At 33.4% G+C, this 25,245-nt stretch overlaps 1 protein-coding gene across 2 annotated transcripts in view; it reads left to right on the top strand.

Moving 5' to 3' along the window:
• Positions 1-25,245, top strand: part of PXDNL (peroxidasin like) — a 481,521-nt gene that overhangs the window by 370,255 nt on the left and 86,021 nt on the right. For both annotated transcript variants that reach the window (XR_003517612.2, XM_027581093.2), the window contains exons 12-16: positions 868-1,026; positions 15,581-15,693; positions 18,049-18,205; positions 22,850-22,958; positions 24,697-24,854. Coding sequence is in view for 1 of the 2 variants with exons in the window: in XM_027581093.2 (XP_027436894.1) it covers positions 868-1,026; positions 15,581-15,693; positions 18,049-18,205; positions 22,850-22,958; positions 24,697-24,854 (696 nt within the window). In the remaining variant the exon portion in view is untranslated. The remainder of the gene's footprint in view (positions 1-867; positions 1,027-15,580; positions 15,694-18,048; positions 18,206-22,849; positions 22,959-24,696; positions 24,855-25,245) is intronic.

Below are 25,245 nucleotides of genomic sequence, written 5' to 3'. Positions count from 1 at the left end.
ATTATTTATTTTAAAATTTATTGTCCATTTTTTATTTATCATTTTTTTGTTAACAATAAAGGTTAACTATTTACTTTTGATGGTAACATATTGTTACTGAAATACTTGAGAATGACAATCCAATGGCCACAAGGAGTGTAAACTCAGTATAAGCTCAGAGGTGATAAAGGGCAATGTTGGCTGGGTGGGTATAACTGTGAGGATTAGCAACCTGAGTGTCACAAAAACCACCATTATCGAGATTCTGTCTCAGCACCTTAAATGTTGTAATTCCATAATGTTTTTATATTACAAATATTGCATACATGTGACAAATGTGATAAAGATATTTGAAAATTGTATTTAGTAATCATTTTGGGGGTAATCTAGGAATAAAAACTGTTATTAAAAATAAAAAATGCAAAAACAATTCTATCCAAATTTTGCCTTGTTTGCACTCCATTAAGTAAAAAGTGGGAGTGATGAGGCTATAGAAGTAGGTGTGGTTGGTTAGCCTGTGCAATGCCTTGCATGCCCCCTTAGGCATTTTATAGCTTGTTCTAAGAGTAATAGGAAGCAAGGGTAATGTTGGAATAAGGTTAGTTTTGAAATTTGCACTCTAACTATGGAAAATAAAACTGAGGGGGCAAACATGAAGGTGGAGGAATTCATTAAGGGAGCTGACCAGTTCTCCTGCAGGGGGCTGGTCAAGGGGTGTGCCCCATTTCCCAGATGCAGTGTTAGGAGGAGCGGTCCCAGTATTGTGACATGGAGGATTTCCAGAGAGATCCCAACTTTTACCCACCCCCAGAAGATCACACAGTAATAGTTTTCAGCTTTTTGAGCCATAACAATGCCATACAAAGTATTTTCTTTCCCTCTTTGCAGGAGGGCAGCTCCCTCAGGAAGGTCTGCATACAGTTTTCTCCTCTGGAACTTTGAGAATTGACCATGCAGCACCTCATGACCAAGGCCAATATGAATGTCAGGCAGTAAGTCCATTGGGAGTGAAAAAAGCATCTGTCCAGCTGACTGTAAAACCCAAAGGTAATGTGTGCTGTGACTGGGTTTACACACCTGAAGAGTGCCTCTTTATGTGTCTTACATACATCCCCAGGGTCTTTATTACTTAGTTATTTTTTATCTTATAGGATCTAAGAAATTGCAAATTTTACCGCTTTCTTTCAATCAGTCTTTTTTTTCAAACTTGAGGATTTTATTTCTATTAATACTAATTATTAATGTTCCTTCCCAAAATATCCTTTTGTGTTTTCTTACATTTTTTTTGCAAAGCTAGTTAATTAGCCCTACCTGCAGAGACTAGCTCACAAAAAGATACATTTCTCATACCTGATGGTCTGAATTTTGGTCTTATATTGATGTATCTTTTATGCCCAGGGTTATTGGGAATATACTGCAGATACTTTGCTCCAGACTCATCATGAAATACAGTACTTTGGTTTATCATAAATAGTAATATTCTGGTATGAGGTTGGGTTATTAGCCCATAATTTATCATTAACTGACATGTAAAAAAAAAAGAAAACTCAAGGCTTAAATTTTATTTTTTTATTTTTATTTTTTTTAAAGATTTTATTTATTTATTTGACAGACAAAGACATAGCAAGAGAGGGAACACAAGGAGGGGGAGTGAGAGAGGGAGAAGCAGGCTTCCCGCCTAGCAGGGAGCCCGATGTGGGGCTTGATCCCAGGACCCTGGGATCATGACCTGAGCCAAAGTCAGATGCTTAATGACTGAGCCACCCAGGTGCCTCAAGGCTTAAATTTTTTAAGATAGTTCCAATGTAAGGATGAAAAATGGTTGTTATTAAGTACTCTTGAAATTTCTTCTTAGTTAGTGGTTTATGTTGAAATGGAGGACCTAAGTTACTGTGTGTGTGTATATATATATATATATATATATATATATATATATATATATATATATATATAGGCATTATATATAGTGCCTAAACTGCATTTTTAGCATTATTTTACATTTAAATATAATTTTATATTTACATTTAAATATAAATTCCTAGGTTTCTCCCTAAATTTGCTATAATTTATTTTGATGTAGTAGATCTAAATTCAGAGGTAACACATATTTAGATAAGGTTGTCCAGATGTAACAATACAAAGGTAAAAAGAAATATTAATAATGTTGAAATGTTCAATGATGCTGAGACATAGACATAAGATTATACTGAACTAATATCTATGTACAATCTAGTATTGATTCCTTTCTCACTATATTTTCAACATATCAAGTGCTTATTATTATTTATTTGATGGAAGTTAAGGTTCTATGAAGAGGAAAAAGGATATCAGGGAAAGTAGTCAAGTAGCAGCTGAAATGCATGGGAAGATTTGAAAAAACTATTGAAAGATGAAAGGAACTATCATGCCCTTGGAAAACCCCATTTCTTTGGTTCATTCTTTCTAAGAGGAAATGCTGAAATCTGCTCTGCAGAATGTTAAAATTACTTTTGAATTGTTTTTCAACTAATTCAACTAATTTAAAAATCAGAAGGTTTTTACATTAATATCTTTTTATTTTAAAGATTTATTTATTTATTTGAGAGGGACAGAGATAGTGTAAGAGAGAGTGTGTTGGGGGGGTGCAGAGGGAAAAAGAGAGAGAGAAACTCAAGCAAACTCTGATTTGGGACTTGATTTCACGACCCTGAGATCATGACCTGAGCCAAAACCAAGAGTCAGATGCTCAACCAACTCTACCACCCAGGCACCCCTACATTAATATCTTTTTAAAAAGGAGAACATATTAAATCAACACATTGTAGTCAAATAAAATATAGCATGAAGTTAATGGTCTTAGTTTTGTCCTCTTTTTGTTCCATTATTACATCCTTCCACCAATGTCTCCCACTGACCCTCTAGATCTCAATTTAAAAGCATGCTCCTTCCCCAAGGTGGGTTCCTTTTCTCCACTCTGTAAGATATTTTAAGAAGCCACCGTTGAAATTAATATTAGAATATACCATTTAATCTAATAGTTGATACATGTGGAGGAACTTGATAAATTTATCAAATATCCATAGCTAAGAAAATATTACCAATAGGCACAAATGTAGAAACAAACAAATTTTTTTAGCAAACAGAGAGCCCTACATTTTGAACAAAAACTATGTGAATGGAGTGGGGGAGAGGGTCATAGAGAGGAAAGGGTTGGGATGGTTGGTTGAGTTAGAATGTATCAGATCTTGACTATAGGCCATGGAAGTTTCCAACTGTTGGCCAGATATATTATGTGGGATATTAATCAGCCCAAAATGATTAGGCAAATGTTGAAGTGAAGAAACTCTAAAAATAAGAAACCATTAGATCTATGACATAGCCAAGCGATGTATGAGGTGACCTGAACATCCATGACAGAGGGAATGGAAGAGTTAATGAATTCAAGTAAACATATAACAAGTGGAACCATTTTATTTCTGAAATTATTAACAATATATTTTTTTTTACCAATACCGCTGACAATATTTTGCAGGCCCCATTTTGTTTGTATTGAAGTGTTTCTCAAAGTGTGTTCGTGGATTGTCAGTGGAGGAAATTTCCAAGACCCTTTCAAGGGGGTTTTTAGTTTAAAACCATCTCATAATAATATCAAGATCTTATTTGCCTTTTTTACTAGGTTGACATTTGCCCTGATGGTACCAAGATAATGGTGGATAAAAATGCTGGAGCCTTAGCATGAACCAAAGCAGTGGTACCAAACTATATTAGTAATTCATATATTCTTTCCTTGTAGTGGGAAAAAGAAAGTAATTTTATTTACAATGTTACTGATAAAACAGGGGGAAATATTACTTTTATTAAATCTTGGCCCTCTAGAAGATGCATCATGAAAGAAATTGGCAAAAGAAGCTATCAATTGTCAAATTTTGATGTAATATCATAGATTTTTCACAATTATCTGAAAAAACTTTTAAAATATCCCTACATTTTGCAAGTACTTATCTTTCTGAGGCCATATTTTATTCATATACTTCAACTAAAATGACTAATTGCAAGAGATTGAACTCACAACAATTATTCAATTATTGAGATTTACAAAAGTGTAGAACAATATGCTACTCCACTCACTACTTTCATTTTTGGAAAATTAATTAATGTTTATAAAATTGTGTTATTTATCTGAAAATTGTATGAGTTTATATCTAATTTTTGAATAAGTAAATTTTAAAGTTTCAGATTTAATTTCTAATATGGTGAACATAGCTACATATAACGAACATAAATAAAAGCTCTTTGAGCTTCTCAGTAATTTTTAAGTGTAGTGTTCCTGAGGTTAATGTGTTTTAGTAACATTCATTTGTTGGATCTTCTTTGCCTGATTTCTAGATCTTTCATTTTTCTTTTTAATCTCTTTAAACTCTTTGTTGCCACATCATTTTACTTGCCTTTCCCATGTCTACCCTTTATGGCCCTTGCTGTGTTATGAACAGTGTGTATTCACTCCAGAGATGCTTCTAACTTTTAGCTATGCAATAGTTTTATTTTTTCCACTAATATTTTGCTCAAGTATATGCAAATATATATATAAACATTGGATGAAACTAGTAATTTTATAGAAACATATAATTAATGAAAACTAATTCCCAAAGAGATAGAAATATAAACAGAATATAATAGGGGAGAAAAAAGTTGCCGAAGATCACAGCAGTGCAGATACCCAGCTGTTACTCTTTGGCATAGCTGAATAGACTGTTAATTATTCTGAATATTAAACTTGCAAAAGAGATCTCTCCAGTAAGAGCATGTGGCCATGTGGTTTCCCAAGAAAACCATCACATCTATAAATAACAGAATTTCTAATGCTATTTACGTTGTTTCAGGAATTAGACAATAATAAACATGCTAAAAATATTTTTAGTAAAACAAACCTAAGCTTGATAACAAAATCCTGAGAGTTGATTAAAATATATAAAGGAAAAACTATCTTGCACATCTATGCAAAATATCCAATAATGTAAATAAATAAATGTAGTTATAAGTCATAAAGAATCCAGTAGCACATGAAAAGATATTAGTCCATAATTAAATGGTTTTTATTGCAGAAAGTCAAAGATAGTGCAATAATAGGAAAGCTATTAATATATTTTATCATATTAATGGATTTCAGAAGAAAAATCAGTATTCTTTCCATAGATGCTAAAAAGACATTTAATAAAATTCAACATTTATTCTCAGTAGAAATGCTCAGTTAACATAGGTCTGAACAAACATTTCTTCAACATGATAAAATAGATTTACATTCCTGGATTTTTTGCATATGTATCCAAATAGTCTTCCTTTCATATATTTTAATGATTTTTTAGAATTTGTTATAAATTACACTTGCTTTACTGAACTCATTATTAGCCAGAATCCTGCTTAATAGAGAAATGGTATAAATAATTTCACTAAAGAAAAGATTTCTGTTGTCATTACTATCACTTAATATAGATATAGAGAGATAAATTATTACCATTAGCCAAGAGACATAAAAAAGAATAACCAGGAAAATTCTGAGAAAGAACCATAATTAAGGAGGACTTATCATACTAAATTATAAAATATATAATAAAGCTACATAAATTAAAACTACCCAGATAGTACATTAAGACAAACTATATAATCTACAAATTGATTCACTTTCATATGGGAATGTCATATATGAAAAAGATGGCATTTCCTTTGAGTGAAGAAAAGATAACAATTCAATAAAACCTTTGGGAATAACTGGGTAGACATATGAAAAATAGCACTGTGTGCATATGATGCACATTTTGTTCTGGAGATGTCTTTCTAGTCGGGAAGTATATGTGACTGGCCCTTCTTGAGATCTGTGTCATAGCCTCTTCCACACACATCTCTACTGATCTTCTCTGCTTTAGGTAGCCCTCCCTCTAACTTTTTGGTGGGGTGGGCTTTAGTGCTTCCTTAATTTTACTGAAAATGAATCTGGTAGTTTTATAAGCAAAACTAGCAGTATGTTTCTGATTTTCATCATCCCAGTTGCTGTTGGACCATTTTTTTGGATAAAAACTGGAAATGCCACCCTTATGCTCCCACAAGGCTCCATTTCTTCTTTTCAATATTTAAATCTCACAATCTATATGCAGTTCTTTTCCTGGCCTTCTCTCAGTGCAGGCTGGAGCAGGTGACTCTAGTAGATGGGGTGTCCATCTAAGTGTAGGGACTGGGAAAAGGCAAGGTTTAGTTTTTTGTATACTTTCTTCTTTTTCAATCTTTCAATTCTTTCTACCTAGTGATAGCCTAGAAGGAATGGAGAGGAAGGCACTGGTTCACTAATGGGAAGCCAATGGCAAGGTGACCCTCTCTTTTTTGTTGCTATGAGGTCTTGTCTGGTCATAAGGGACCTATGCATGGCTAGTTCTCCAGCATTATATGAATTTTATTCAGAGGCCATATTGAGGTTCTCCTACTGCTCATTTCCCTGGTATGGGAGACCGAGCTCCATCCAGCTTGTGGCCTTTTAGCCAATTGTTTCTTCTCACAGCTGGTTATTCTACAGCCCCTGCTGATACAGTTTCCTCACTCAATGGGTAGTTCACAATAGTGGTATTATCGGTTAGAGAGGAAAGGCAAATGACCTATATCAGTTAAACTAACAACAGGTTTCATATCAGGAGCAATAGAAGCCACAAGAAGCTGGAATCAAAACTTCAAAGTGGGGGGCGCCTGGGTGGCTCAGTTGGTTAAGCGACTGCCTTTGGCTCAGGTCATGATCCTGGAGTCCCAGGATGGAGTCCCACATCAGGCTCCCTGCTCAGCAGGGAGTCTGCTTCTCCCTCTGACCCTCTTCCCTCTGGTGCTCTCCATCTCTCATTCTCTCTCTCTCTCTCAAATAAATAAATAAAATCTTAAAAAAAAACAAACTTCAAAGTGGGGGCACCTGGGTGGCTCAGTCACATAAGTGTCTGCCTTTGGCTCAGGTCCTGATCCCAGGGTCCTGGGATCAAGCCCCACATTGGGCTCCCTGCTCAGCGGGGAGCCTGCTTCTCCCTCTGCCCCTTCCCCTGCTTGTGCTTTCTCTCTATCAAATAAATAAATAAAATCTTTAAACAAAAAACTTCAAAATGTCTCAAGGAAACAGTAAAAATGGTATTGTATAACTAACAATCTTTCAAGAACAAGGGCTTAATAAATATATTTTCAGTAAACTGAGAACGTTTGTTAACTATAATACTACTTTAAGGAAATTTCTAAAGGAAATTCCTAAAGAAAAGAAAGATCTTGAAAGAATAGTTGATATTCAAAAAAGAATGCAAAGGTGAACAAAGGAACTGCTGAACATGTAGGGAATATTAAAATATTTTCTATATCAAATATTAATAATAATAATTGCTATGATGTGGCACTGAATAAAAATCACATAATTAAACATTACCTAACAATGGAATATCAGTTAGGAAAGTGATTATTGGTATTAGAGTAATATAATATTCTTATATACCCAGCAAAATATCAGGGGTAGGTAGCAAAAAATAAAAAGTATGGTAAAACAAACAAAAAACTATGGTAATAAGTTTTAAATCAGAAATGTGAAAAAGATGGAGTTAGAAATTACTTAAATAAAAGATAAGAAAAGAATAAAAAATCGGCAGTTATTTTGTAGACAAATTCTGTAAATGTCTAAGATCAGTTCAGCCTTATACAAAAACTATTATAGAGAATAGAACAGGGAATAGTTCCCAACTTTAACTAATAAAGGATATTATGAGAAAAAATTTCAGAATAATCTCTATAGAAAATATTGGCCAACTGAATCCAATGACATTAATAGACTGATGGAGTACAATTTATGATTTTAATAAATAGAGGTAGACAAAACATTTGATTAAATTTATCATCTATTTGTTATTAAGAAATGATCTTAGCAATACCGAAATAAACAACTAAAATGTTTTCTAAAAAATACTTTTTATAGATAATGTAGATAACATTTTTGAAAATGATGTTTTTCAAGATAAAATGTCAGAAATATTTCCTTTGGGAGTAGAAAGAAGATTACTTTTACTCAACACCGTAATGAAAGGTCCTCACCTGTGCAAAAAGAAAAGAAATGAAAACAAATGTTATGAATTTAGAAAGAATGCATACAATTTTATTATTTATATGTAATAGAATTTTCCTCATACATAATTCAGAAACATTTACAAATATACAATCAGAAATAATAAGAGTTTAGCAAGATTATTAGTTGACATTAATAAGTAAAAATACTACTTGTATTTGTACACATGTAATTCTATGTCAGCAACAAGTAGAATACCTAATTTTATTTTTAAAATAATACTTCTTAAAATAGAAAGTATAAATTAGTTAAAAATAAATCTAACAATATATTTTATTGAGTGTACATACAATATTGCACTGCATATCTGTAGAACTTCTTCATCTTGCTTAACTGAAACTTTATAACCTTTGATTAGTAACTAATAATTTTTAAGAATTTCTAAGAATTTTTAAGAATATATGGTAAGTGTTCTTAGCACAATAAAATGAAATTTAAAACATAAATAAAAAAATAAATAAAAACATAAATAAATCTAACAAAATATGTGCAAGAACTTGTAGGAAAAAAAATGCTGTTGGAAGAAATTGAAAAGACGAATCCTTCTGTAAAGATGTTAGTCTTTCCAATATTGATTTGTAGGTCAATGCAATTCTGGTGAAAATCCTAGAAGGGTTTTTGGTAGAAAATGAAAGTTTGATTAAAATTGCATATAAATGAACAAAGATTTAAGGATGACTAAGATAATCTAATAGCAAAAGGTTATGAATCTATCATAATTAACATATTGTGTTATTGGCATATTGACAAATTGACTCATGGAACAGAAAGACATTATTAATTACAGCAGTGGCACTGCTCACCTACAGAAAGTAGATTTCCTCAATAAATAGTGATAGGAAACTGGTCACAGGGAAAACGTGAAATGAATCTTCACTCTACCCCATACTGCAAATTAAATTCCAGATTAAAAAATGACTTTAATATTAAAACAAATATTAAATATTTATGAATAAAATAAGATTTTTATGATAGTACAGAAGAATTTTTAGAGCAAAATATAAAAATCATTATTGTATAAGAAAAGATTGATAAAGTCACCTACATTACAATTTATATCTTCCATTCACTTTTAAAAAAAGAATCAAAAGGTATTTGCAACATATATAACTGACAAGTATTCTTTTTATTATTTGTAATATATGAAGAAATTTCTAGTTCAATAGCAAAAAAGGACAAATAAATTAGCAAATGGGGAGAGATAATGAGTACAGTTTGGAAAAAGTTACATTTAGTATGCTTGTTGGGACTGAATGTAGATCTCTAAGATGGTTAGTTTATGAGCATGAAGCTAAGTTGTGTAGTCTATGGTTGTGAATGAAGTCATTTAGAACCAAGGGGGTGTTTTGAGTGAGAAGACTAGAGGGCCAAGGGTGGGAATTCCTTGTAATGCAGAAAAAAGAAAAGCTGTGAATTTACCATAACAAATGCCCAGTTTGACACAGAAACTCAGAGAAGAAAGGAATCCCAACAGCTAAGAATTATCTCCAGAAGGAAAGAGTGATTAAATGGGTCAAAAGCTACAAAAAAGTACTCTCAATAAAGACTGATTTTTTTTTTAAGATTCTGAATTTAAGGACCTAAAGAACAATTTTCATGCAATCAAGGAAAATAAGCTTCAGCGTAAAGGGGAGGGGAGGCAAATATGCAGACTATTTTTTCCAAGACATTTCTTTGTGAAGGCAAGCAGTAAGAAAGTGACACTGAAGATGGGGTAGGAATATGGGCAAATAAGGGGAGGAGCCAATTATTCTGAGGTATTTTCTGAAGGAAAGAAGGCAGAAAGATGGAAGGGAGTGAGTAAAGGTGGTTCAGGATTTCTCAGGTAGCAAGATGGGATGGGATTTGCAAAATTCAGTGAAGCAATTTACCTTAAAGATAAGAGGCATTTCTTCACTTTAGATGAGGAGAAAAGGGCAGTTAGGAATGGGTGTATAGAGAAGTACCTCTATGAAGAAGGAGTGTAGGAAGTTGAAGGATTTATAGTCTGAGGACTTGTTTTGGCTTGTTTTTTGTTTGTTTGTTTTTTCCTGTGGAGTAGAAAATGCTGACATTTTGTAGGAGAAAAGTATGCTGAGAGATGGATTTTTTTATTGTTAAATAGGATCTGAAGTGACAAAGGCAATTTGTCTCTGATAAACCAGGACGCATGATCACTCCAGATATCTTTGAAGGACGGGCATGAAGAACACAGTGCCAGTGTGTTGAACAGAAGGACAATGGGGTAAAGGAGTTGAGAGTTTAGGAAGGAAAGTGGTAGAGGGGATGAAACTTAGGATCCTGGCTGAGGGCACCTGGGTGGCTCAGTCTTTAAATGTCTGCCTTCAGCTCAGGTCAGGGTCCTGGGATCGAGTCCCACATCAGGCTCCCTGCTCAGTGGGAAGACTGCTTCCCCCACTCCCCCTGCTTGCATTTCCTCTCTCGCTGTCTCTCTCTCTTTCTGTCGAAAAATAAAAATAAAATCTTAAAAAAGAAAAAAAAAAAGGATCCTAGCTGAAAAGGGGAGAATGACAGCTGGCTGAAAAGGGGAGAATGACACTAGACAGTCTTGGCCAACAAGAAGGAAGAGGAAAGTTCCTAGTAATCTAGATAGCGCCCAAATGAGGAGATGATGGAGCAGAAGGGAGAGGAGGTTTTGCTGTAGGGTGTGGTATTAGATATGTTCAAAAGACTGTAAGTGATGGCATATAAGTGGTGGTAATGAGTAGCTATTAAGACAGGAGGTGAATATGGTTAGAGATACAGGACATCTGATAATGGAGGCCATGATGTGAAGTGTTAGTTAGAGATCCTTTGGGTGAATCAGGAAGGTCACTGCCTAATAGAGTCACTAGTCCTCATGAGATGTCCACTATGCATTGTCAGGAATCTATAAGCCTTAGTTTTAGCAAACTCAAATACAATATAAGATTTGAATATAACAAAATACAGTTCTCACTTAAAGAACAGAACCTTTTTATCTTCATAAGTTTTTGATGTTACCATATATTTTTATTTCAGTCATACAAAAAGCCATCAAGAAAGATGAAAAGCCTTTATGCCCACTACTCAAATGAAGAAATAAACATTACAAATATACTTAAAGATTGTTTGTTCTTCTTCCTTTCCATCTATTCTTAACTCCAACATACTTGCCTCTAACCTGGGTTTGGTGTGTATTATTCCCTTACATGTCCACATAATTGATTTATTTTAAAGTTTTTATTTTGAGGTAATTGTAGATTCACATTTAGTTGTAAACAATAACACAAAGAGAACCAGACTCATTAGGAAACTGCAGACTCCACCTACTAAAACTCCGACAACTACTAATCTGTTCTCTATTTCTATAATTCCATTGTCTCAAGAATGTTATATAAATAGAATCATATAGTATGTAAACTTTTGGGACTTTTTTTTTCATTCAGCATAATTATTTGGAGGTTCATCCAGATTTTGTGGGTTATCAGTTGTTCCTTTGAATAAACTACAGTTTGTTTAATCATTCACTCATTGAAGGACATCTAGATTTTAATTTTTGATTAGTACTAATAAAGCTGCTATAAACATTCATGTACAGGCTTTTGTGTGAGAGCAAGTTTTGGGTTTTCTCTGGGATAAATGTCCAAGAGTGCAATTGTTGCATTAAATGGTAGTGTCATTTTTAAATTGTTAAGGAAATTTCTAAATTCTTTCCAGAATGGCTTTGCCATTTTACATATCTTACCAGTGATGTATGAGTGATCCAGTTTCTCTGCATCCTTGTGATTTGTGTTGTCACTATTTTTTATTCTAGCCATTCTGACAGGTGTGTAGTCATATCTTATAGTGGTTTTAATTTGCATTTCCCTCAAGACTAGTGATGTTGAGCATCTTTTCACAGACTTGTCATCTGTATATTCTCCTCAGTGCAATGTCATGTCTTTTGCCCGTTTTCTATTTGAATTGTTTGGTCTTTTATTGTTGAATTTTGAGGGTTCTATGTATATTCTAGACACTAATCCTCTGTTGTGTATGTGGCTTGTAAATATCTTCTCTTAGTCTGAAACTTGTCTTTGCATCCTCTCCACATGGTCTTCACAACACAAAAGTTTTTAAATATGATGGAATCCAGCTTATCATTTTTTTTTTTTTTTGGTGGATTATACTTTCAATACAAGATCTAAGAACTTTTTGCCTGGCCCTGAATTTTCTCCTATTTTTTTTTTTAAGTTTTATAGTTTTACATTTTATACTTAAGTTTGTAGTCCATTTTGACTTAATTTTTGTATGAAGTGTGAGACTTAGTTTGTTTTTTTTTTTACCTGTGGGTACCCAATCGACCAGCACCTTTTGTTGAAAAGTCTCCATTGAATTGCTTTGCACCTTTGTCAAAATCAGTTGGGCACATTTGTGTAATTATATTATTGGGTTCTTTGTTCTGTTGATGCAGTTCTCTGTGTCAATATCATACAGTATTAATTACTATAGTTATATAATCAATCTTAAAATCTAGTGGGTTGATTCCTTTCACTTTATTCTTCTTTGTGAAAATTGTGTAGCTATTTCAGTTCCTTTGCATTTCCATATAAATTTTAGAATGATTTTGTCTATATATATTACAAAAAAACTGGGATTTTGATAAGAATTGCATTAAACCTGTTATCAATTCATGGAGAAATGACATCTTTACTATCTTGAGACTTCCAATTCACAGATACAATGTGTCTCTTCATTTATTTATATCATATTTGATTTCTTACATCAACATTTTATAGTTTACAGCATACAAGTACCACACATTTTGTTATATTTATACATAAATATTTTAATTTTCTTGAAAAATTATAAAAGGTATTATTTTTTAAATTTTTGTGTTCATATAGTCATTGCTTGGATATATAACCCAGCTGATGTTTTTTTACATTTATCTTGTATCCTGCAATCTTGCTGAGCTCACTTTGAAGTATTTCATAGATTTCTAGAATAATCTGTAAAGACACTAATGTCATCTGCAAATGGAGACAGTTTTATTTCTTCTTTTCTGATCCGTGTGTCTTCTATGTCTTTCTCCTGCCATGTTATACTGGCTAGAACTTCCAGCACTATGTTGAGTCAGAGTTCTGAGAGCAGACATCCTGGCCTTTTTCCATTTCTCAGGGGGAAAACAATTACTCTTTCACCATTAAGTAAATGATTATCGTAGGTTTTTGTATATGTCCATTTTCTTTTTCTTAAATTTAGTTTAAATTCATCTAATTAACATATAGTGTATTATTAGTTTCTGAAGTAGAGTTCAGGGATTCATCAGTTGTATATAACACCCAGTGCTCATTACATGAAATGCCCTCCTTAATGCCCATCACCCAGTTACCCCATCTCTCCACCCCCTCCCCTCCAGCAACCCTCAGTTTACTACAGTTAAGAGTCTCTTATGCTTTGTCTCCCTCTCTGACTTCATCTTGTTTTATTTTTCCCTTCCTTCCCATGTGATCTTCTGTTTTGTTCCTTAAAGTCCACATATGAGTGAAATCATGTGAAAATTGTCTTTCTCTGTTTGACTTATTTAGCTTAGTATAATACCCTCTAGTTCCAGCCACATCATTACAAATGGCAAGATTTCATTTTTTTGATGGCTGAGTAGTATTCCATTGTATACATATACCACTTCTTTATCCATTCATCTATTGATGGACATCTGGGCTTTTTCCATAGTTTGGCTATTGTGGACATTGCTGCTATAAACATGGGGGTGCACGTGTCCCTTTGAATCAGTACATTTGTATCTTTGGGGTAAATACCCAGTAGTGCAATTGCTGGGTTGTATGGTAGCTCTACTTTCAACTTTTTGAAGAACCTCCATATTGTTTTCAAAGTGGCTGTATAAGCATGCTTTCCTACCAGCAATGTAAGAGGGTTCCCCTTTCTCCTCATCCTCCCCAACATTTGTTGTTTACTGATTTGTCAATTTTAGCCATTTTGACTGGTGTGAGGTGGTCTTTCATTGTCGTTTTGATTTGTATTTCCCTGATGCTGAGTGATGTGGAGCATTTTTTCATGTATTTATTGGCCATTTGTAAGTCTTCTTTAAAGAAATGTCTGTTCATGTCTTCTGCCCATTTCTTAATTGGATTATTTGTTCTTTGGGTGTTGAGTTTGATAAGTTCTTAATAGATTTTGCAAATATCTTTATAGATTCTGTTGAGTTTCATAAGTTCTTTATAGACATTTGCAAATATCTTCTCCCATTCTACAGGTTGTCTTTTGGTTTTGTCAACTCTTTCCTGTGCTGTGCAAAAGATTTATCTTGATGAAATTCTAATAGTTCATTTTTTGCTTTTGTTTCCCTTGCCTTTGGGGAACTGTATAGCAAGATGTTGCTGGAGCCAAGGTCAAAGAGGTCCTTGCCTATGTTCCCCAGAACTTTCAGCTCTGGGGATGGAGATCAGGGCACTGCTGATTTCATTTTCATTTCAATCCCCCAAAATGGTGCTGAAAGACTTCAGAGAACAAAAGCCACACAGAGCAATCCAGAGCCACTTATACTAAGCCCATGTATGTGTATTAGGTATTTAAACCTAAACCCAGGAGGAGAGGAGAAATTATAAAGATTAGAGCAGAAATCAATGAACTAGAAACCAAAGAACAGTAGAACAGATCAATGAAACTAGGAGCTGGTTCTGTGAAAGAATTAATAATATTGATAGAACCTGGGCCAGACTTAGCAAAAAGAAAAAGAGAAAGAACCCAAATCAAAGCAATCATGAATGAAAGAGGAGATATCATAACGAGCAACAAAGAAATACAAACATTTATAAGAACATATTATGAATGGATGATTTTTTGTCTATATTAATGAGAGGTACTGGTCTGTAGGTTTTTTTTTTTTCTTTTTGATTTTGGTACTGTCATTATCTGGTTTTGATATTAAGATAAGCCTCCTAAAAAGTCAGGAAACATGTCCTCCTCTTAGTTTCTAGAAGAGATTGTATGTTGGATAAAATTCTCTAGGAAAAGATTTTAATTCTTTCCTAAAAATTTATGTTTTGGGGTTTAAAATGTATTATGAATGTAATTCCCTTAATAGTTATATAGGGTTATTCTAATGATCTATTTCATATTAGGTAAGTCATAATAGTTTGTTTTTTGAAGAAATAAAGTAAGATTGAATCTCTTTATTTTAGCCAGCAATAAACATTTGATGTTACCATATATCTTTTTTTTAGACTTATGAAAAGACATTGTAAAAGAGTACTAAAAATCCTTGTACCCACTACTCAGCTCAATAAATAAATATTACAAATATTTAAGTTTAAAGGCTTTGTATATTTCTCTTCCTTTTTTTCTGTTCTCATCTCTACCCTAATTATCAGTGCCCTGGCTTTGATATTTATTACTCTCTCTGATGTCCAAGTAATTGCTTTTTAAAGCACTAGTGTGGCTAACCAATATCATATCTAGATTTATACCATTTGACTTAGATGGTGCATGTTGACAAAAATGGTATCAACATGATGTCATTTTGATCTGTTTCCACAGCTCTCCCAGTGTTTACTCAACTACCTCAGGATACAAGTGTAGAGGTTGGCAAGAATATAAACATTTCATGTCATGCTCAAGGAGAACCACAGCCCATAGTTACCTGGAACAAGGTAAGATCTCAACTAAAGGTACAATAGTATTAAGAACACTGACAAATATATTGACCCAATGAAAAGAGGTAGTGATTCTCACATTGGTTTATTACTGTTGTGACTTTTGTTAGCAAGTAATATTTTTTACACTGAAACTTTTTTGTTCCCTTTTTAAGTGACTACATCTGATTTTGTTTCAGGGCTTTGATAAATTTAACCTTTGTCATTTGCTTGGTGATGAAAGCTTCATAAGCATAACTAAATTGTTCTAAGGAAAAATTGCTTTGGTTTTATGTAAATTTAAGAGTTTTAGTGGCTAGAAAGAAACAATTTTGAATTAATAACTCAGAAGTGGATTAAAAGTAGGGCATTAGCTGAAACAAGAATGAAAAACTTGGTTTTAAAACAAAGTGACATGAAAAAAGTCCTTCTGTAGGTTTAAAACTTGAGTGACTTTAAAGAAATAATAACTTATTTATCTATTTTACTTCCTTTGGTTCTTTGAGCTATATTCTTTCAATATAATTGCTTCTTTCACTTTAAGTTTTTTATCAGAATGCAATGATTGGTCTCAGATTCTGATGTTTTTAAAAAATAAATGAAATGGTATACATCAAAATGACAGTTTTTATAGAAAATTTTGACAAAAAGTAAATTTTCACTGTGAAAACTTGCAAAGCCATTTTCCAAAACACTTGGTTTATTTTTGTTGTTGCCATACAGCAACAAGGCCTTAGTTTTGGTGGTTCACTTCTCTTGTGCTGAGCTGAGCATCAGATGCAGTTATGCAGTTCTTTATAAAAAGTAAATGTAGTGGTCTCAAAGTTGAACCTTTAGGCTCAGGTACTCTCAAGTATGAATAGTTTTTATAATTTCTTTCGAGTGTAGTATTATATAATTCAAATATTTTTTACTAAAAATAAGAAGTGTGAAAAATACACATTTTAGTCAGTCTCTAGAGCCTTATTTGACATTATACTAAAGACTGTATCATATAATCATATCAGCAAAATAGCTCAGTTTAACTCCTAAAGGGTAGTTTTTAATCCCAAGTGAATTGATTGAGGGCTGACTATATGCCAGAAGTTTTGTGTATGTTATCACATTTAATCTTTATAATAATCCTCTGCTATTCACAAGGTCAAAATGAATGTGAATTAGGCTACTCCCAAAATAAGCAGATAAAGAATTTATTGGAAAGCTAGCTGATAACTCAGAGACTCTAAGCAAAAACTATAGAACTGTAGGGTTAGTTTAAGAGTTCTGGTAATACGTAAGGAGAGCAGATAAGAAGGGAGTGCTTTTGCAAAGAAGATGAAATTATGGATCAGCAAGAGGAAGTGGAGGGAGGTAGTCCTAAAGGAAAGACACCATGGGCCTTACTGCTTGTGCACCTGGTCACTTCTCAGCCTTCTCTATGTCCAGTCTTTTTTCATCTGCCCTCCACCTGGTAGATCCTGTTAGTTCATCTCATCTCCTCCCCTGAGTTACCAGCAGCCCATCACTTTGGACTTCCTTTCTAGTATTGGTCAAAGACAACTGTGAGAATCTGAAGACCTATGAAGCACTTTTTTCACTCTGAATCTTTCTGGTTACATTCTGGCCTACTAGTCATCACAGGGGTATGAGTTCTTTTGAAACAGCAGCTCTCATCCTGTTTCCTCTGAGTATTTTGGCGAGGGGAAGGAGAGAAGAATCTCTACCCCTACCCCACTCCAACACAGTCCTAGAAAGCCAATTTCTTTTCCTTTTTAAAAATTAATAGCATAATAATGAAAAGTATGTAAATCCATACTAATTATAACAATACATTTTAATAATATTTCATATGAAATGTAGTCATCTTATCTTCTTAAGGTATAATTTTAATTGAGAAACACTGATATATAAAGCTTTACAGGTACATAAAACTTATGAGTACATACAATGAAGAAATAGAAGAGGAATCAGAAGTATGAAAATATTTTGATGCTTTTAGTTGGTAGATTTATGAAAATTTTCCTTCTTTCCAAATTTTATTTTTATTGTTGTTGTCAGAATCCTTTTCTAGAAGTAAGAAAATATGAATAAACTATTTATTCATTCTTTGAATGATGATTTTAAAATAATTATATTAAATAATTACATAATTGAATTTTGAGTATCATATTTATTTTAAGAGAGAAAGATAAACCATACTTCCTAGAAAGTACTTTCTCTCTCTCTCTCATTTCTTCTCTTCATTAGATTCATAAAATACCTCATCTAATGCTTGACACAGTAGGTGCTCAGTAGATATTTGTTGAACTAATCAAACTATATCAAACAAGATGTAAGATGCTATTTTTTAAGGAATCATATTTTCTTCCAGTGACAATTCTTTTCACTCCCTAGGCAGGTGTCCAGATTACTGAAAGTGGTAAATTCCATGTCAGTGGTGAAGGCACGCTAACCATCTATGATGCAGGGCAAGCTGACCAAGGAAGATATGAATGTGTGGCTCGGAATTCATTTGGCCTTGTTGTGGCCAATATGTTTCTCACAGTTGTAGGTAAGTATGGCTCCTCATGCAATCTAAACAAATGTCTTTGACAGCTACTCCTCATCCTAACTGATTTGTCTCACTACCCAAGTTCCCTTATACGTTTTTTTCTAGTCAAATCAAACTTATTTTAATTTTTTAAATCTAAGTTTTAAGTGTAAACTACATTAATGGGTATCAAACACCAAAACTATCAATGCCAAAGGTGAACAAAAATAGGAGGGATTCACAAATGTATACCACGTTTTCTTAGGAAATGAAAATTATAGCATGTAAGATACATTCATAGCTAAATAAAGTGGGGTCAGAGATTTAAGGATAAATGGAATTTAACATGTATGAGTTACTCTGATCTGGTGTATTTAGTTCTACAGTAAAATTAAAAATCAATCAATCAAACTTCTAGGTAAGATTTGCCACTGTAAGAACAAATATCTCAATATTTTGGAACATTTATAATTGGTCAATGTATTTGGCATTGTTTTACATTTTGTCATCTGGCTGGTTATTTATCTGTAGCCCTCTGCTAGTTGTTTATAAATAGTGACTGCTTTAAAAAAATTGTCATAGTTTTACAAAAAATAAAATCCTTTTTTTTTCTTCAATCAATTGGTTTGTATTGGAAGTGAGGGAGTCTATTTGTGGGCAGACTCGAGTGGAAACCTCAGCTGTGGGTATGGGAATGGGAACTGGCTGTGATAATGGACTGGCATGTTCTCCACATGGGGAAAGAATTCAAGAAAAGCACAGCATGTGGGGACATGTGAATTGACGTCGGGTTGCTTTTTTTGTGGATGGGTTTAAGAGTGTCTGCCTTATTGACAATCAGCAGTTGAAGTAAATGAGTTCAGCTACAAGCATATGGAGTACTATTTTGGGCTTTGCCTGCTTTTTGGTTTCCTTAGAAATGGGCAGATTTCAAAAATAGGGTTTTACAGATTTTTTTTTCCTTTTAGTTTTTCCAGCTCTTACGGGTCTCTAAATCTATTGGGTAACTCTTCTCATTATAAATACAGGCCTGGATAAAAATAGATTTATTTAATTGAATCACATCCTTAAAGATGTCACTGTCTTTCTATCATGTAGTACAATAGTTTCATATTCTCACCCTTGAAAACTCTCCTGAGAAATCAAACTTCCAAATACTCATTTGTTTGGTTATTTTATATAAAGTATATATTTTCATTAATGGTGCATAAGTCTTCACATTTTTATTATACTGTATGGTAAAAAGTATTCTCTGTAGAATATTAGTCTTAAAATTATAACAATGTATCTAGTAACTAGCGAATATTTATTCTAGGAGAGTCAGAAATTCTTTATCACATAGAATTTCTTAAAGTTACGAAATCTTAGCCTTACTTGGTATTTGCTATGAGTTCATGTTTTTCCTGATTTAGAATCTGTAACAGTTGTGTTTCTTTTTATAAATTTATAGAGATCCTTTTCTACTGCTTAACTATTTATGAGATCTATGAGAAAATATTCTTGAGCATTTTGGAAAAAAACTTATTATAAAATTTAAATAACTATTTTTTAGGTTCTAGAGATGCTAGAAATCTTTACCATTAAACAAACACATACACGAACAAATATTCTCTCTCTGCCTCTTATTCTTTCAGTTTGTCTGTTTTGCTCTGCCACATACACACAAACACTATAATCACAGTGGTCAGTATTTTAGAACCTCCAACATAAGATTTTCATTGTGGTAGACTGAAATTTAACTAACCATTTTATATATACACATTAAAAGTAAAACATTTAGATTAAGATGTATTAATCACTCTATTTACCAGATTTTAAAACAGTGATAAGTAGCATTTACCAATATTCTGCTCTATTGTATAGAAAGCAGAAAGTCAGGCTGTAGAGATAAAATAGTACAAAAGAAATTCTTCAGTCAAGAAAAAAATGTTTTTTTCTCTTGAGACATTTTTATAACAATATAAGGGGAAATCAATTTATATTTGTGTCTCATACCAAATAAATTTTATGATATTAGACATATTTTTATAAAAAGAAGAAAAAGTATGAAGATATAAATTTTAAAATTTTGAATAAATTTAAGATTAAATGTGTGTGTGTGTGTGTGTTCACACAACTCAAATTGCAGAATAGGAGGAAATGTGTCAACATAAAATATCACTTATGGAACATTTTATGACTTAGACCCTTTCATTCACCAGTCATCCTAATTAAAGGGAAAAGACCATGCATTATAGGAGGATTTTCCAATTTTAATGCCCTAACTGAGCAGTGATGGAATGTTGTATCTCCGCTCATTGTATAAGAAGTGATACAAAGAGGATCATGCTTTGTGAGTTTCTATTCTGTATTGGGAATACAACCATACAAAGTAATCTAAAAGAATAAAAGTACATAGTAACAATTTAAGCAAAATCTGGGCATTATATATATAAACCATGCATTTGAATGAGTGATGTTCAAAGTAAGGTATTTATAATAGCAAAAGATAAAAGGGTTCCCACAAGTTGTGATTTTTAAGGAGTTTTTTTTAATAGATGTAATAGATTTTAATAGTTTTAATAAATTTTTAAAAACCTGTAAGGCTGATATAGTGTTTATTGGGAACCTATCCTTTGGTTTAGGGTGTCCTCAAAGTATTTTGTATTGGCAAATATTACTCACAGCAGCATACTTCTTTCTCTGGATGATATTTGGCATATGAAAGCTACACATATTACTTTAGACCCCAAAAAACCTCACAATTTTTGTTCAAAACATAATTTATTTTAACACCTCCTATATATATTGATGTGCTGTTAAGTGCTGTCAAGTTCATCATTCACAGTATATTCTTATGACTCATTTCTTGCTTGTGAAAATGGCTCAGTCTGATGACACAAGACATTTATATTGAATATTAACAGTTTAAGATAGTGGGAAAAACCCTCGGTTAATTCATTCAACTTACCTTTATTGATCTCAGTCACTTTGGATGCCTTACCCATAACTGAAATTAATTTTCTCATTTCCTAAAAATGTGGAACTGGACACTCTCAAGAGTCCTTCTTGGCATAGAAATTCTGTTTCTACAATAGAATTCAAATGTGCAACAATAGTCAGGAAGTAGTTTAGAGCATGTCTACATGATAGAGTGTTTACCAGTGAGACATTGGAATAATATGTGGATTGGTAAAAGTTAAATAGTGACACAGCATGAATTAAATGAAAATTTTGGAGCACAAATACCACATATATACTGTTTGTAATGATATAAAGAAATCAATCCAAACAATGTTGTCTCCTTTGAAATTCTGAGTTGAGTATCTAATTGTTGTGTTGGACGTTTCATTTTGGATGACCCACAGGCTTTCCAATTCCATGTGTTAAAAACCGATCGAATGTATGCTAAATTGAACTCCTCATTTTCACCTCAAGACCTGTAACCTCCTGTGTCACTCCTTTAATACAGTCCATATTCTATAAGGAGGAAGGCAGAACTTCTGATTTTTTTTCTCCTCCCTCCTCCTTCTTTACCCTAACTACCACGTCTCACCAGTTTTTCCTGCAAATATTGCTTCTTTTCCATTTCTCAATAGACCTCCTCTTTCATAGTTCATTCTTTGGTCATTTAGACTTCTGCAATAACTTTCTAAATGGTATTTCCACTTACAATATTCTTTACTTTGACTATATCTTCAACCTGATAAATTATAAATGAGAATTAAGGTTACATTAGTTGACTTTAAGTTAATGAGACTTTTCCTATTACATTAAGTAAATGACCTGTATTAAACTGATACTAATATTACTACTAAAAAAAATTTATTGGGCATTTACCATATGTTCCAAGTGTTATTTATCAATTAACTTATTTGATTCTTTTGGGATCTAGTTATTTTTTTGAAATTCTGAATGAATAACTCACTGATTTTTTGACAATATTCAACCGTGCTAAGATTAAGTTATTGCTTTAATTATGTCATATAAATTCTTATTATACTTTTAATATTCTTAAAAATTAACTAAATAATATGGATATGCTCAATTATTTTTCTTATGTGAGTTTTTAATATCCATGATCATTTTTATTAGCGTTTTTTTTTCTTTACCTTAAACTTCTTAAACCATCATCTGGAGAAGATTAAATATGCTGAAGATTATCAACTCTAAGTGAAAATATTTCTTTGTCTATAATATTCAACTTGATAGAATTCTCACACACCAAAGATCTATAGAAAAAACATGAGTTATTTTTCATTGAAATCTTATTGAGAGTTCAATTCTTGCTTTAAGAAATCTCCATAAGGATGTGATAATATTTACTTCATTTTAATGTTTCACATTAAAGCAAGGTGGCTGAAGAGATAGGCATTTCTTACCTTTCTGAAGATGACAAATTACTAACAGAGTTGAATCCCATTCGAATCAGTGTTGTAAAAAAAGGAAATATTTCACATAGCTTTACTAGATTTTTGGAATGCTTTAGTTCCCTAAATAATACTGTTATAATTTCTGGAAGCTTTGCTTCAGGATAATTACCTACTCTTCTGCAATGGACAGTATCATGTGGACACTGTATAACATTTTTATTGTCCTGGAAGTTTCTGTAATGCCATTTGTATAAGATCATTCCTAACTTCAAGGTCTGTTTGATACTTTTAATCATGGAATTGATTTTCAAAGCAATACAGGGTAGACAAGCTGGCGATGACTTTGTTGAATCATCCATTCTTGATGCTGTACAGAGGGTTGACAGTGCAATTAACTCCACACGAAGACATTTGTTTTCACAGTAAGAATTTATTTTATTTTGATTACAAAATTGTTTTCACTTCAGTCCTACTTGGTTTTTATAATCTCCATAAATCACAGCAGGCATCGTGCATAAGATTGCCAAAAGCGGGTGTTTTCTTTAGTCTGTGTGCGTGTTATCACCCTCTGGGCTACCCACTATTGCCAGCTCAGTCTCAAAGAGAATGAAACTTGCTCCCCACAGAATCTAAATGGCATAAATTTACATCACAGATCCACTCTATGTGGTTCTATGATAGGTATCAGGTAATGGGCTCTCTTAGGTCAGCATCCACCAGGGTCAGACCCAGTGCTCCTGCCAATCCAGGAATTGAGAGTGATTGTCAAGTTGAACACATCTGGCCATAAACTGATAGCTCACAGATGAAAGTTTTGTTTAGGATATGTAGTACTTTGGTTATTTTTATTTGAACCAGAATATCTTTAGAGTAGTGAAGACTTCAGGTTCTATAAAGTCCCCATCAGTCCTGATGGAGGTACAAGGGATGCAGTTTTGCATCACCTGAACATATTAATGAAAACATGGCTGTTGTCTTTAAAGTCAAATAAAGTATATACCCAGTCTTTGCAACTGTCGGTCTAAAAGGAATACCTTATAATACCATAATCAAGTACAGCTCTGCTCCTTGCATACCACAACAGCATGTCTCACTGATCGTGGACTTGTGTTCTAGAGCCATACAGCTTATTTATATCTTTATAGTGATTCCTCACTTCATCACTTCCTATCTGGGTGACCTTGGGCAAGTAACTAAGCATCTTAGTACCTCACACTTCTTGCCTGTAAAATGGGGATAGCAATAGAATCTGTTTCATGGACATACTTGCTAGGAAGATCTAATAAGTTAGTACAGATAGTGTCTCAACAGTGTCTGCTACATGGAAAGGGCTTAATTAAAGTGAGCTATTAATATCATTACTATTCTATGATCTAAAGTTATTACAATATCTGATGTAGAGGACCAGACATGCCTTCGTTGACCAAAATCTCTAAAACAGTTTCACATTCTCAGTGACTAATATTCTTTTATCTTAATTAGTTCAGTTTTTCAATGTGTATGCTGGTTGCTAGGCTTGGTACATGGAATATAAAGATGTATAAGGCAGCATCTCATCCCTGACACAGTCTTTCTGTAGCAGAAGAGACAATATGTCAACAATTAAAGTACATCTTGTTGTGTATGTAATAGATGTATATGAGCATACAGACGTAATTGAGAAGGTGGTAGCTTGTCAGAGTTACCAGGGAGAGTTTCTGGGGAGAACAATGCCTGAGCAGGGTTTTAAACGTGAGTGGGAATTTCCAGCATCTTCCAGGCAGTTACATTTGAGGAAAGAAAAGACAGACAGTGCCAATGTCCAGAAACTGAGTGTCTTGCATGCTGTTTCAGAGGGTTTACTGAGCCCCCTCAGACCTATGTGTGGACCCCACAAGTTTATAACTTTCACCATAAATGTTACCTTTTATAGAAAACTGTTCTTTGAATCATTGATTCATTAAAAATATATCTTTTGAGTTCAGCACAGGCACTGGCATTTGGGATTCACTCATTAATAAAGTAGGAAAAGAACTCTCAGCTCCCCCTGTGAAGCTTATTTTCTGGTGTGAAACTTTTCTTCTTCTTGATTGTTTGGGAAATGTATTCTTAAATGCACAGTGAGATTCATGGATTCTGCAGTTTTGCCTTGTGAACAGTAATGTCTTTTGTCATTTGCAGGAAACCTCGCACCCCTAGTGATCTGCTGGCTCAGTTTCGTTATCCGTATGACCCATTTACTGTGGAGACAGCAAGAGCTGGAGAGGTTTTTGAGCACACACTTTTGCTCATCCAGGAACACGTGAAGCAGGGGCTCACTGTGGATTTGGAGGGCAGAGGTCAGCTTCTAGGGCGCATTCTGTTCTCAGCCTACTGTCAGTAGCAAAACTGATCACCCCTCAGTTTTTAATCTCCAAAACTCCATGTGATGTAGAAATTAATTTACCACTTTACCAAATGAATGCAGATGTTTCTCGTAAGAACTATAATTCAAAAGAAAGGATGATAAATGTATATTCAAACTTGTCAACTTCTAGCAGCTATCTACGTCAAGTAAATCTAGGGGGCCCATTTTAGGTGGACGTTTTGAATCCAAAAGATATTCCTCTTTCCTATGAAAAAGGCTTTACTCCTAGGGTAGTGTTCCTCTCCTTGTTATTGGAATCACCTAAACCATTCAGTGAATTTATTTGAATTCCTTACTCCACCTATAACATACGTATCCCTCCC

The sequence above is a fragment of the Zalophus californianus genome, chromosome 4 (genome assembly GCF_009762305.2).
Source record: "Zalophus californianus isolate mZalCal1 chromosome 4, mZalCal1.pri.v2, whole genome shotgun sequence".
Classification (NCBI taxonomy): Eukaryota; Metazoa; Chordata; class Mammalia; order Carnivora; family Otariidae; genus Zalophus; species Zalophus californianus.
The sequence above is the reverse complement of the archived record's forward strand: the minus strand, read 5'-3'. Positions and strand labels throughout refer to the sequence as shown.